The sequence below is a fragment of the Ammospiza caudacuta genome, chromosome 28 (genome assembly GCF_027887145.1).
Source record: "Ammospiza caudacuta isolate bAmmCau1 chromosome 28, bAmmCau1.pri, whole genome shotgun sequence".
In the NCBI taxonomy this organism is placed as follows: Eukaryota; Metazoa; Chordata; class Aves; order Passeriformes; family Passerellidae; genus Ammospiza; species Ammospiza caudacuta.
The window spans coordinates 921181-933935 of NC_080620.1; the positions used below are offsets into that span (position 1 = coordinate 921181).

General features: G+C 55.9%; 2 protein-coding genes across 4 annotated transcripts in view; one reads left to right on the forward strand and one right to left on the reverse strand.

Annotated features, from left to right (window-relative positions):
* The first annotated feature begins 995 nt into the window (after positions 1-995).
* Positions 996-6138, forward strand: LOC131568845 (thaicobrin-like). 2 transcript variants are annotated; one of them, XM_058820974.1, is made up of 3 exons: positions 996-2473; positions 3212-3357; positions 3986-6138. In XM_058820974.1, exons 2-3 carry the CDS (start codon positions 3285-3287, stop codon positions 4504-4506), a joined length of 594 nt encoding a protein of 197 aa, XP_058676957.1. In that variant the 5' UTR covers positions 996-2473; positions 3212-3284; the 3' UTR covers positions 4507-6138. The 2 variants fall into 2 exon arrangements, with proteins under 2 accessions (XP_058676957.1, XP_058676956.1); XM_058820973.1 differs by lacking the exon at positions 996-2473 and adding an exon at positions 2973-3139 and having other exon boundaries at positions 3986-6137.
* Positions 6139-9942: 3804 nt separating this feature from the next.
* Positions 9943-12755, reverse strand: part of MARCHF2 (membrane associated ring-CH-type finger 2) — a 32487-nt gene continuing 29674 nt past the window's right edge. For both annotated transcript variants that reach the window (XM_058820971.1, XM_058820972.1), the window contains exon 5: positions 9943-10713. In XM_058820971.1, the coding sequence (XP_058676954.1) occupies positions 10555-10713 (159 nt within the window). In that variant the 3' untranslated portion in view covers positions 9943-10554. The remainder of the gene's footprint in view (positions 10714-12755) is intronic.

The window sequence follows — 12755 nt, forward strand, 5'->3', positions numbered from 1 at the left end:
CCTGGCCAAAAGGGCTGACAAGGAAAAGAGAGAAGCAAAAAATAAAGGGGACAGAGACACAGACCTGGACAACTGTCCTGGTTTGAAACACGTGTGTCTGCCAAGGAAGTTGGGAACTTCCCTTGGAATGGCCAAATTACTATAATTTGCATTATTATTCCAATATTATTATATTGGAATCAAGGGGCTTTCAGGCAAAGGCAAAGAAATGGGAAAAGGAATAAGAGTTCTTTAGCAGTATGTATGTATATATATATATGTGTGTGTGTGTGTGTGTGTGTGTGTGTGTGTGTAACAAGGCAAACAAATAACCACAGCAGCAGCAACAACAACAGAACCACAAATCCAGTCCCAGCCCCAGCCCCAGGCACAGCCCCGGCCCCGGCCCCAGCCCCAGGCACAGCCCCAGGCACAGCCCCGGCCCCAGGCACAGCCCCAGCCCCAGGCACAGCCCCGGCCCCAGGCACAGCCCCAGGCACAGCCCCAGCCCCGGCCCCAGGCTCAGCCCCAGCCCCGGCCCCAGGCACAGCCCCAGGCACAGCCCCAGCCCCGGCCCCAGGCACAGCCCCAGGCACAGCCCCGGCCCCAGGCACAGCCCCGGCCCCAGGCACAGCCCCAGCCCCGGCCCCAGGCACAGCCCCAGCCCCGGCCCCAGGCTCAGCCCCAGCCTCGGCCCCGGCCCCGCCTCTCTCGGCGCTTTCCCCTTTGCCGCAGTTCCGGGCACAGCCGGCAGGGGCGCCGGTGGCTCCCGGCCGGGCGGGGCGGGTGCGATGATTCCCCCGCGGCTGCAGGGGGCGCTGTGGCGCCGGCCCGGCCGCCTCTCCACACGGCAATGGCGGGCGGGCTGCGTGGCGGGAAGGGGCTGCAGCAGAGCCGCGGAGCGGTGGCCGGAACCGCAGGGCCGAGCGGACTCCGGGGTAGCAAACGAAATGGAACAGAAACTCCGCAGCTGTAGCGGGAGCCGAGGGGAGGCCCGGCAGGCGGGGCTGCTGAGTTACAGGGCAGTGAAAAACCCGGAGCAGTGGCAGAGAAGCGGCGGGGCTGGGCAGGGGCCGCTCGGCTCCCGAGCGCCGCCGGGAGAGGCTCCCTCGGAGCGGGAGGGGACTCGGGGATCCCGGGGTGTCCCCTGAGGCACCCGAGTAGATGGGGAGGGTCCTTTGTTCGGTTAGGCAGGGGTTAATAAGGTCCCAGAGACACGGCCGCTCTCATGAGCAGTTCCGCTCACGGTGGAAGACAGGAGGAGCCCACCCCGCAGAGGTGGCGAATTCTGCCCGCAGGGAGCGCAGCCGCTGAGCCTCCCCTCTGATGTCCGGAGCGGGAGAGAGCCACAGCCCCTCCTGCCAGCCCGCATCTCCCGGCACCTCTGCCCTTCCCAGGAGAATGCCCCCAGCTGCCATAGTGCAGCCAGCTCCACTCCTCCCCCTTCTCTTGGCCATATCTTGAGTCTCTTAAGTATCGGTAGCTATTGGCTCTTAGCAACAAATGGGAGAAAATTCCCTGAGAGAAAGAAAAGTCCTAACCCCCATCAACAACAAATGATAGCAAAGAAAGTGTAATAATCGAGCCTCATAATTTAACGATGGGATCACAATTCCAGGGAAACCCATGAGAGGAATAGCGGATTTGTCTTTACAAACAAGCTGTGGGTCTGCTGGTAGATAAAACCAGCACTGGGAGATAAAAGAAACAATGGGAAGGATTCCACTGATTGATGAATGGAAAAAGATATTTGCTTTTACAAATAAACTTTAGGTTTGCTGATAAACGAAATTAGACATTGAAAGATGAAAGAAACAATGGGGAAGAATAACCCCTAAATTCCATAAGAGTTAAAAATTCAAAGGGAGGGTTGTACATTAGAGGGAAATCTTTGGTATCAGGCATATCAGGGAGTCTGTACCTCTCAAGTACCTCAGCCAGTGGGGAAAGAGAGAAGGGAAATGCGGCCAGGAAATTAGGATAAAAAAGAGGCTGCATCCTCCAAAAATTTGAGAGATCGCAGGGGAATGCCCCATGGCCTCTCCCTTTATTTGAATAAAGCCAGAAAGGACTCCTCTGTCTCCCTTTTGGACATAAACCTCTGGTGTTTGTGGATTAATTTTCCTAGCACCCAGCCTGCAAAGCTGGGGATCAAAGCTGCGTGTCCCAGCCAACTCCACGTGCCAAGGGAAGGATGTGAGCGCTGAAGCGGTGTGGACTGAAAGGATTTGGGGAGGACAAGGTGTCAGACACGCCAGAAGAGTGCAAGAGGAACTGGTCATGGGTAAAGTGGAACTGGTCAGTGCTCCAGGCCGGGGTTCAGGCGGTGCCTGCAAAGCCCCCTGGCAGCAGCTGCCCTTGCACCCTGCTTGATTTGTGCTCAGCTGGTGCCTTCCAGAGCGACGTGACACAGCAGAGCGGAATCCCTTGTGTTCCCTGTGCCTGGCAATGAGGCCATCACCCCTGGACACAGGAGGAGCTGCCTGCAGAGCAGGTGGGTGGGATGCAAAGCCCAGCACAGGCTGTTCCCCCATTTACCAGCTGGGCAATCGAGGTGGCACATGCCCTGCACACATCTCCACCATGAGCCCACGCAGCAGGACAGAACTGGGCAAACAGCCAGGGCAGAGCCATCCCTCCCCATCCTTTTCCCAGAACGCAGCCTGGACACCCAGAGCAGGGCCACTGCTCTGCAGCTGGTGTCCCCAGGTGCCATCCCCAGGTTGCTGGGGTTGCCCAAGAGGGCTCTGAGCATCCTGCACAGGGAGATACAGACTCCTCCAGCACTCAGGGGCTCTTATCAGCCACCTGCAGCTGGGCTGCAGCAGACCCTGTGATGTAAACAGGACTGGGCACTGCAGGAACAGGAGGAATTGCCAAATTCAAGTGTTGGATGAGGTCCCACATGGGCTGGCAGCTTCAGGGCATGGGAGGTCATTGCCCAGAGGATGGGAGGGTACCCAGATAAACTCCCAGGTCTGCTCTCCAGGCCATCCAGCCCCTCTGGACTGTGCCCTGCTCACTCAAACAGGCTGGAAGTGCTGGGCAAGCTCGGTCCAGCCATGGGCAGATGAGGGGATCAGAGGAGTGGGAAGCAGACTGCAGACCCCTCAACCCATCTCAAACCTACTTTCCTGGAGTCAGCCTGCAGGCTGGGCAGGTAAGTACTGGCTGTGTAAAAAGTGCTGAATGCTGTGACCTTTTCATTACTCCTCTGCTTTATCATCTTCAGGCAGTCCTCGAGTCTTGGAATTCCCACTTCCAGCAGTGAATCCTGTCTCCCCCACTGCTGATTGACTGTGGATATGCTGGCATCCAGGATGGAGACAGTACAAAGTGAGACCCTGATTGATGAGGTGGAGGAGATGAGTGGAAGAGGTGAGTTTTCAGAAGGGAACAGGAGAGGGAACTGTCCTCTATTGAGGACAAATGCATCTGCTTCTGCTGTGGGACAGCTATTGAAGGTCAAAACACTGGGGCTTGTCCCCAAACTGGGCTTTTCATGGGTTGGGACTTGGTGGCTGCAACACTCCCAGCTGAGCTCTTGGTGCTCACCTATAGGCCCAGCTCCAGCACCAAAGGCTTCTGAGCTGACATCCTTGGCCCCCTCCACTGTTCATAGAAAGAGATGTGAATTTGGGGCCATGGGTTGTGGGTCTTGGGGTAACCTCTACTGTGGTCGGCGCTGGTTTGTGCCCTGACCTGCCTGTTCTCCTCTCACAGCACCAGAGACACCCAGGCTCAGGTCCAGGTGGCTGCACTGCAGGTTTGCACCCACCCACTCAGGTGCTGCCTCCTCCTCCAGGAAGCTGAGGTCCCCTTGTCCAGGATGTGTGCAGGCCCCCGGCGTGGGGACAGGGATGGGGCAGCAGGGAGCCAGGGACAGTCCAGCCAGGGAGGTTTTCCCACTGCAGGGAACAGGAGCTCACCCTGTCCCTTCTCTTGCTGGGGTGGATGCAGCCCCAGGGCTGCCTGTTCTGAGCAGCTTCTCCTCCTCTCTCCCCAGCTGACGTGACTCTGGACCCAGACACCGCCAACCCCTTCCTCGTTCTGGCCAGTGACCAGCGAGGGGTGGGGCGGGGGCACGAGTGGGCCCTGCTGCCCGACGGCCCCGAGCGCTTTGACACGGAGCCGTGCGTGCTGGGCAGCCAGGCCTTCGCTGCAGGGAGACACTGCTGGCAGGTGGAGGTGGCCGAGGCAGGGGACTGGTGGGCAGTGGGAGTGGCCCAGGAGTCTGTCAGGAGGAAGGGAGTTCTCAATTTTACTCCCCAGGAGGGGATCTGGGCCGTGGGGCAGTGGTTTGGACAGTACCACGCTTTCAGTGATCCTGACTGGACCCCACTGCACCTTCCCTGCCTCCCCAGGGCCATCCAGGTCTGCCTGGACTTCACCTACAAGCAGGTGACTTTTGCTGATGCTGAGAGTGAAGCCCCAATCTTTGCTTTCTGCCTGGCCTCGTGTGCTGGGGAGAGGCTGCGCCCGTGGCTCTGGGTGGGGATGGACTCGTGGCTCAAGCTGTGCCCCTGACAGGGAGGGAACATCAGGGGCAGGGGAGAGGCTGGAAAGGCAAACGCCATCCATCACCTTGGGTCCTGGTGCTGGGAACTGGGGGGGTCCTGCATCCTGCTGGCTTCTCCTCATGAGGATCCTCTGGCCCCCAAGGAGAGGGTGGGCAGCTCATGGAGATGGATGCCACAACAGAGCCTCCTTTATCCCCCCACCCCTCGGCTGGCACTGCGGGGACAACAGGGAGCACAGAGACTGGGAGCAGGGAGGGGCTTGGTGCCCGGTGGTCCCTGGCAGGGACCATCACTGAGTGCCAGGGCACTGCAGAGCTGCTCTGTATGAGGCCATGGAAAATACAGCAGGGTCCAGCTCCTCCCAGGGTGCTGGTGTAGTGCCTCTGGCTTTTTTCAATTAAGTTAAAAAACCCCAAACATAGCAGGATACCCATGATAACACTTATCTTCCCCACACATCCAGAGCCTCTCCTTGCCTGATGTGCACCAAGCATGTTTCTTGCAGCAGAGCACTGGGAGCAGTGCAGGGGCAGCCCAGGAAGGAATGCAGAATGCTGAGCTGGGTCTGAAACCCACAGGAGAGGCTGGAATCCACAAGAATGGCCACAGATCTGCCATTCTCAAGGTCCCACCTCACAGGATCCTGCTAAATCCTGTCCTTAGGAGAGGAGAAGGTGAAGAGGGACATTGCCTGGGTCCAGCCTAGATTTCATCATTTCTGGTTGGACCTTCTTTACTGCCACTTCAGTTGTCATTTTTGTGGTGGCATCTGGGCACAGACAACAATATTGGTCTCCCTGCTCTACTCCAGGAGCTGCAGTTGCAGGACTGGGTCAAGCCCAGGTATCTGCCCCCAGAGCTCTGCCCTAAGCCTCTTCCACTGTGGTAGCATCAAGACTGGGGAAACCCAGGGTTCTCTGCTCCCACAGAGGCACTTCCTACTGTCCATGGGCAGGAGCCTCTGAGACTGTCCTATTTTGCTTGGGATAGAGTTAATTTTCCTCTCAGTGGCCAGCACAGTGCTGGGTTTGGGATTTAAGGTGAGGATAATATTGGTAGCAACAAGCCAACCATCAGGCATGTGGTGTTTACGTGGCCTTCTCTGTGCCTCATGCTCTGCCAGCGAGGAGTTGGACGGGAAGCTGGAGGGGAGCACAGCCAGGACAGTGACCCAAACTGGCCAGGGAGATATTCCACACCATAAAACACCCTGCCCAGTGTGTAAACTGGGGGAGCTGCTGGTCAGGGGCTGATGGCTGCTAGGAGACAAGCTGGGCACAGAGCAGCGGGTGCTGAGCACCTACGCTGGACATCACTTGTTCCACTTGGGGTTTGTATTTTTTTCATTACAATTATTATTATCATTATTATTATTATATATTACTTTTATCTCAATTATTAAACTGTTTTTATCTCAAATAAAAAGTTTTTTTCCCCCATCCCCCTTGGAGGGTGGTGTGTGACTGAGTGGCTGTGTGGTGTTTAGTTGTCAGCTGGGGTTACACTGTGACAGAGGTTCATAGCAGAAGGTTGGTGTATGGAGATGGCAGATTGTTAGTTCTGTATTTTTGTCCTTTGTCATGCAAAACATCCCAAAAGAGCTGTGCTGTGCATTTAGGGGTACCTACCTCAATGAAGAAGAAGAAATTCCTTTCTGAAAGCCAACTAAGTCCCTCAGACTGGAGAAAAGTTGGGTTTTTCAACGGATTGGTGTCTGGGAACTTCTTCACTGGAATTTTGTGGTCTGGAGGGAGTAAATATTTTGCTCTGGTTTCCTTTTTGATGTGTCTCCCAAAAATTAAATTTTAAAAAATCATCTCTCTGGGAGCTGAGTTACGTAATTGCAGCATTTGTGTGAGAAATACACAGTTCCATGTAGAATTGCACCACAAAGACTCAGGGGAGCTTAAATTCAGCTCTCATGTGTTAGAGGTCTCTGCATGTTGGAACCACAACGGGTAGGAAGGGAAGGAACCCCGGGGTCCTTGAGCAAGGCTGGACCCACGTGGGCTCCGAGTGGTTCTGGGGAGACAATTGGGGCTGGGGGTCTGTGCCACAGCCAGCACATGGCAGCAGTGATGCTGCCTCCAACCCTGCCTGCACAGCGAGGCCACAGGGCTCTCCTGAAGCCCTTGGGCCACAGCAGGGTGGGCTCAGACCCCTGGGACCCTCCTGCTGCCAGGGCAAAGGGCTGCAGCAGTGGACAGTGGAAGCACCTCAACAAACACGCTCTTCTCAGCATTGGTCTGTCAGACACGCTCCAAACAAAGCCTGCCTGGATTTGGCACATCAGCCAAACAACTGTGATTGACCGCCCTTCCTATGAAACTGTTTCCTTTTTCCCGGTGAGCCCTTTCTCTGGCACTTCTGCTCCTTTTACATTGTTCTCGCTGTTGCAGATGCCACTTTGTCTTCTCCCCACCCTGCCAGATTGCTGTGTGGCATCACAGTTTTATTTCAAAGGTCTGGCTGAGCCAACCTCGGCACTGTCTTTTTTTAAACCTTTTTTTTCTTTTAATATTAAAAAACCCAGAAAACCCTTGATTTGAGAGCTTGGCCAGGTAACTCATCCAAGGTCTTGCCCAAGGCTAAAGCCTTGTCCAGGACCTCAGAAATGCATCCAACATTGGTGTTGCAGTGCTTTGAGTGGCACTTTAAATGGGCAGCTTCACAATTTCCAACCCCCTGCTGCAAGTGTGGCGTGACCAGATTTGCAGCACAGGGCCAGGGCCAGGGGCCGAGGCTGCAGGGGATGTTGGGTCCCCTCATTGCTCCACACAACAGGGAACGATGGCTGCCCAAGTCTCTGCCCTGAGGTTCCATTCCATGCCCTGCAGCCCCTGGCATGGTGCTGGCCCTGGGTGGCTCTCAGAGCCAGATGGTAGCGAGCACACAGAGCAAGGCTCCTGCCCTGCAGCTCCTGCACACTCGGGCACAGCTCAGACACAGCTCAGACACAGCTGGGCACAGCTGGGCACTGCCCACCATGACCCCACCAGGGCTCGCAGACGTGTCCAGCGTCTCCCACAGCCCTGCAGTGAGGGGCTGGGCTCAGGGCCGTGGGCAGGCCTGGGTCAGGCAGCTCACAGGGAGCCTCTGTGGGGTGGCATCACACAGCATCAGGGTCACTCCATGCAGCCCCATACACACCCCTGGCCCAAACAGGGGCCAAAGGACTCTTGGCTTGGCCCATGCCAGGCGGGCTTCTGTACACTGACAGAGAAACTGCCCAGAAATGAAAAAAGCCCTGGGTTTTGTCCAACTTTGAAACCTCTGCTGGGGCCCTGGCAGCTGCTGCAGGCAGGGGGTACCGGGGGGCTCTCAGGGAGGCAGCCTGGGCTCTGCAGCCCTGGCCCCCTCCAATAACAACACAACAGCCCAAAGTTTGTCTCACTTTTATTTACATCATTGCACAGCCCATTTCCCCAGAACACACTGGAACGTGGTGGGTCAGACACCATTGCCCACATCCACGAGCTGAACATCTCTGGGAAGGAGGACAACACTCAAAGAGTCACTGAGTCTTGTGGGGGCACAAGCAACAACTCCAATTATTGGCAATGACAACAAAGCCAAGGATGCTGAGTGCAGCCACGGCCACACACGGGACCGGGCCCCCACTGCCCCAGCCAAGGGCTTCTGGCTTTCACAGTTGCATATTTGGATTGATGGTGGGTTTCTTAAGTGGAACAGTGGCTCCATGAAGTCCTTACCCTGGGGACATGCTATGGGAGAGAGCATCCCTCATCACCTGCCACAACTCGGTGCCTTGTGGGGCCAAGCTCCCGGGAGGCAGCCAGGCCTGGGAAGGTTAAACCCCCCCTTCCATTCTTCTTCACTGGTGATGTCCTGGTGACAAGGGGGTTGTTGGGAAGGGGCTGAAGGAAGGGACACCCAGGACAAGGCACAGAGCAGTGGTGCAGAGCCTGCTGCCATGGGAAGGGGTATGCAGGGTGGGATCACCAGCGTGGGAATGCGATGGGACTGGAGAAGGGACTGTGACTGGAGAGGGCTGCAGCAGCCTCTCCACCAAGAGTACCAGAAGCAGAGTAATCCCTGCATGAGTGCATGACTGGGAAAAGGGCAGACAGCCCACGGATGTGGAAGAAGGGAGGGGACGGTCAGGGAGCAGAGATGAGCAGCCTGGCTGCAGCAGAGGACATTCACCTACAGTCACACCAGCCCCTCACGCTTGGAGGAGAGACCAGTTCAGAGCAGCCCTCAGGGCACAAAGAGGCTGCTGCAAGATGTGTCAGGGAATCCCCGAGCTGCACCTGGGAGAGGGGACAGAGGAGAGCAGACACCAGGGCCAGGAGCAATCCTGCTGGGGAAGTTGGCACACTGGTCTCTGCTGCTCAGGCCACCAGAAACTTCCAGCTCAGGCTGAGGGAACACACAAGGAAACACATCCTGCTTTGCAGCTAGAGAGGAGGAAGAGGAGGAAGTGCACATGGTGCTTTGAATTCAGGAAATTACAGATGTCCATCTCACAGGGCATTGCACTGACCCAGTTGCTTTCAGTAAAGGGGCAAAGGGACATAGTGCATGACCACCACCACCCAGTGCAAGGACACAGGCCCCTCAGAGCCTGCCTCTTGCCTACTCTCTACCCTCACCACCACGGAGCCAGAGCCCAGGCTCCAGCAAAGCAGCTGCACACACCCCTGGAGCACCTGGCAGGGCAGCATCACAGCCAGTGTCCCCACAGCCTGTGCCACTCAAGGCTCAGGAGAGATCAGCACCAGGCACTGTCTGGCAGGGTGAGGTGGCAGAGGCAAGGACCAAAGCCAAACCAGGGGGACTCTTGGCAAAGGGGGCATTCTGAGACAGAGGGCTTTGAGAACTGCATGTGCTGGAAACACAGGTGAAAGGAGGAGGAGAAGGAGGAACACTGGCCCCACTGGACAAGGGACCCAGAGCCTGTTCTCTGGGACCAGCAAACTGGGGGGTTTCACTACAGGACACAACAGGCAGGCAGCGCTACCAGGGATGAACCCAACGCCAGCAGCTCCTCTGGAATGTGCAAATAAAGCGCAGAGACAGCCAAGAGCACCTGCGTCCTGCCAGGGCACGGCCTGTCCCCTAAGGTACGTGTGAGACGGATGCTACAGGAGGTCCAGCCTCAAGCTGGCAAAAGAACATCAGCAAACAGAGACTCCAACTCCCACCTTCTGGGGTCAGGAAAGCTCCCTTCTCACTCTTTGCAAAGCCAAAGGCAGTGGTGGGTTTAGCTAGTATGGAGCCATCTCTTCCCACCCTCGGATCCTCCATCCACCTTTGCCAGACAGACCAAGGGCTGAGTGCATCCGAGTCCTGGGGATAAGCCAGGATCTCAAGGAAAGCATTTTGTGAGATCATGTCTGCGCCGGAAAAGATTCTCTCACTCTGAAACTGATTTTGAAATTCTCAAAATTACAGTACTTTACAATACAAAATGTCTCCATTCAGTATTATGTCATTTTACTCCTTCTGGGATTATAATAATTATTAAAAACACTCAACTTTCTAGAAAGGACAGAACACCACAAAAGAGACCAAAGAGTAACGGGAAGGCTGCTGTAGTATATCAAAACCAATTTAGTGCAAAGGAGAAGGGGACTTTCAAGAATGGTTGATGAAAAGTGTTCCTCATACACTCATTTGGAGAAAAGGCATTGATTTAACCTCTGAATGAGATCAGATTGCCAGCTTCTATCCTGAAGCTTAGAACATCAACACAAAAGGACTGTAACACAATATGCATGGCCATTAAAAAATAATATTATATATAGATATATATATATATATATATATATATGGAGAGAGAGAGAGGGAGATGTTTTCCATGTATGGTATTTCATTATAGGAAAGTGTCCCTGCAGACAGGCATTTTCTGCCATCAGGCTCTTTTGGGCCATTTCCCCCACAGATGTTGATATGTGTCTCTTTGCCAAGGTCTAAAGCTGAGGGCAGAGTGCCTTTGGGTGGGATGATTGTTTTCCAGTGCCCCCACAGCTGCCACGGTCCCTGGGCCTGTGGGGACGCCCAACCCTGCGCCGTGGCCGCCGCGGACGGCTCAGACCGTGGTCTCATCCGCGGCCTTCTTCATGAGCTTGGCGGAGAGCAGGGAGTGGGGCACGGGGTGGGGGCTGCGCGAGGCCGGGAGCATCAGCCGGACTTTCTGGTTGGTCCTTCGCCACTCCGAGTACAGCTGGCAGTGATAGCGGAACGAGACCTGGCGGGCGAGAACGCAGCACTGTCACAACCCCGGCCACGCTGTCACCAACCCTGCCTGCACTGTCACAACCCTGCCTGCGCTGTCACAACCCTGCCTGCGCTGTCACAACCCCAGCCACCCTGTCACCAACCCCGGCCACGCTGTCACCAACCCCGGCAGTGCTGTCACAACCCCAACCACGCTGTCACAATCCCAGTCACGCTGTCACCAACCCCAGCCACGCTGTCACCAACCCTGGCAGTGCTGTCACAACCCCAGCCACGCTGTCACAATCCCATCACGCTGTCACAACCCCGGCCACGCTGTCACCAACCCGGCAGCGCTGTCACCAACCCCGGTCACACTGTCACCAACCCTGGCAGTGCTGTCACCAGCCCCAGCAGCGCTGTCACCAACCCCGGCCACGCTGTCACCAAGCCCGGCAGTGCTGTCACCAAGCCCAGCCCTGCCCCGGAGCACACACAGGGACGCTCGATGCCCACACCCCTCTGCCTCTGGGGACCCTTTATCCTGAGGCAGGGACACAGCAGTGTGTGGCACAGTGGGGCACGGTGTGGGGCACTCTGGGACAAGGGACACAGCAGTGACCCCGGCATGGTGTGGGGCCCTCTGTGTCCCAAGCCTGACAATCGGTCCCTGCCTGGGGACACCAGGCTGAGGGGCACAGCCAAAGGGGCCTTCGGGGCAGCACCAGCAGAGTTTGGGGTTTGCTCAGCTGGGTTTGGGTCCGGGCTGGTGCAGGGTGTGGGGAGGAGCTGCACCTCACCCCTTCATCCAGCCCCGGGCTTCAGCAGCACCTTCAGTGAGCAAAACAAAACTCTGAACCCAACCAGCCTCCTCCTATCTCACAGACCCTGGGGACCTTCTTTGTCCTGCACAAAAACCTTCCCTCCTCTGTCTGCAACAACAGCACAGCAGCTGGACTCATTTTTTCCTGACAACACCGTGGCCTGGGACACTTGTCTACCCGGAGGGAAACAGGGGAGGATGCAAAGGCTGGAGGGACCCAGAGCAGCCCAGCAGAGGCCCGAGATGGCCCTGCAGTTTCAGAGCAGCCCTGCGAGGGGAGCTTTGAGCTTGGCTTAAACACTGAATGCAGTCAGGCACTGATCTAAACCAGGCCTTCTTACGGGAAGCATTTAGCTGGCAACTGGGACGTAGCAGGAAGTGCATCTGACAGAAAACTCAGTAAAACTGCAACTTCTGGATGGGTTTACGAGACATCTTATGAGAAACGAAGCTGTGCCACTGTGGCACTGAGGTAACTGAGCTTACTGATCTGTGCACACTCCTTCCTGTTGCAGAGGGATTGTGGCAATAAGACTTTTTGCTGACAAACTCATGTCCCAGTTTTCAGAGAATAGGGAGTGAATGATGGGAACCTCAAAGAAGGCTCCTGTTCCTCACAAAGGAGCTGCAGCCTTGGCTACAGCCTCTCTCACAACCCTCACACTGGTTACAGCCATGAACTCCCTCCCACATATTGTCCTCTTGGACTGCACTGCCCAGGGCTGAACAAGCTGAATATAAACAAAAGGCCTTCACCTAATGTCCTCCTCTGCTCAAGGAAATGTGAAACACAGCAGAATTAGAGCAATTTTAGTCAGGACTTGTTACTGCACAAACATTTTTCCATTTCCTCCAGGTTTCCAGTTCCTCCCCACCAGTCCTGAGATAGAGGATTCGGAGACACTTCCTCTTAAGGTTTCCAATTTTAGCTTGGCTTCCTACAGAAACAAGCTTCATGCAGGAACATGCAGCATGGAAACTTTCCTCCATGCTCCCATGCAAGGAGTGCCTCCAGCTTTGCCCCAGGCACTCTCACCCTCAGAGCAGGGGCTGCTGCAGCACCAGCTCATCCTGTCCTGGTTGCCAGGTCTGTGAGGGAGATTGCAAGGAGTGTCCAGCCCCAGGGGAAGGGGTTATTCTGTGAAAGTGGAAAATGACATGACAAGGAAATGGACTGGGGAATTTCTACTGCCCACAGGACTCCCAGCTTTTTGGGGTCCCACTATTTCTCCTGCATCAAGTGCACTTTT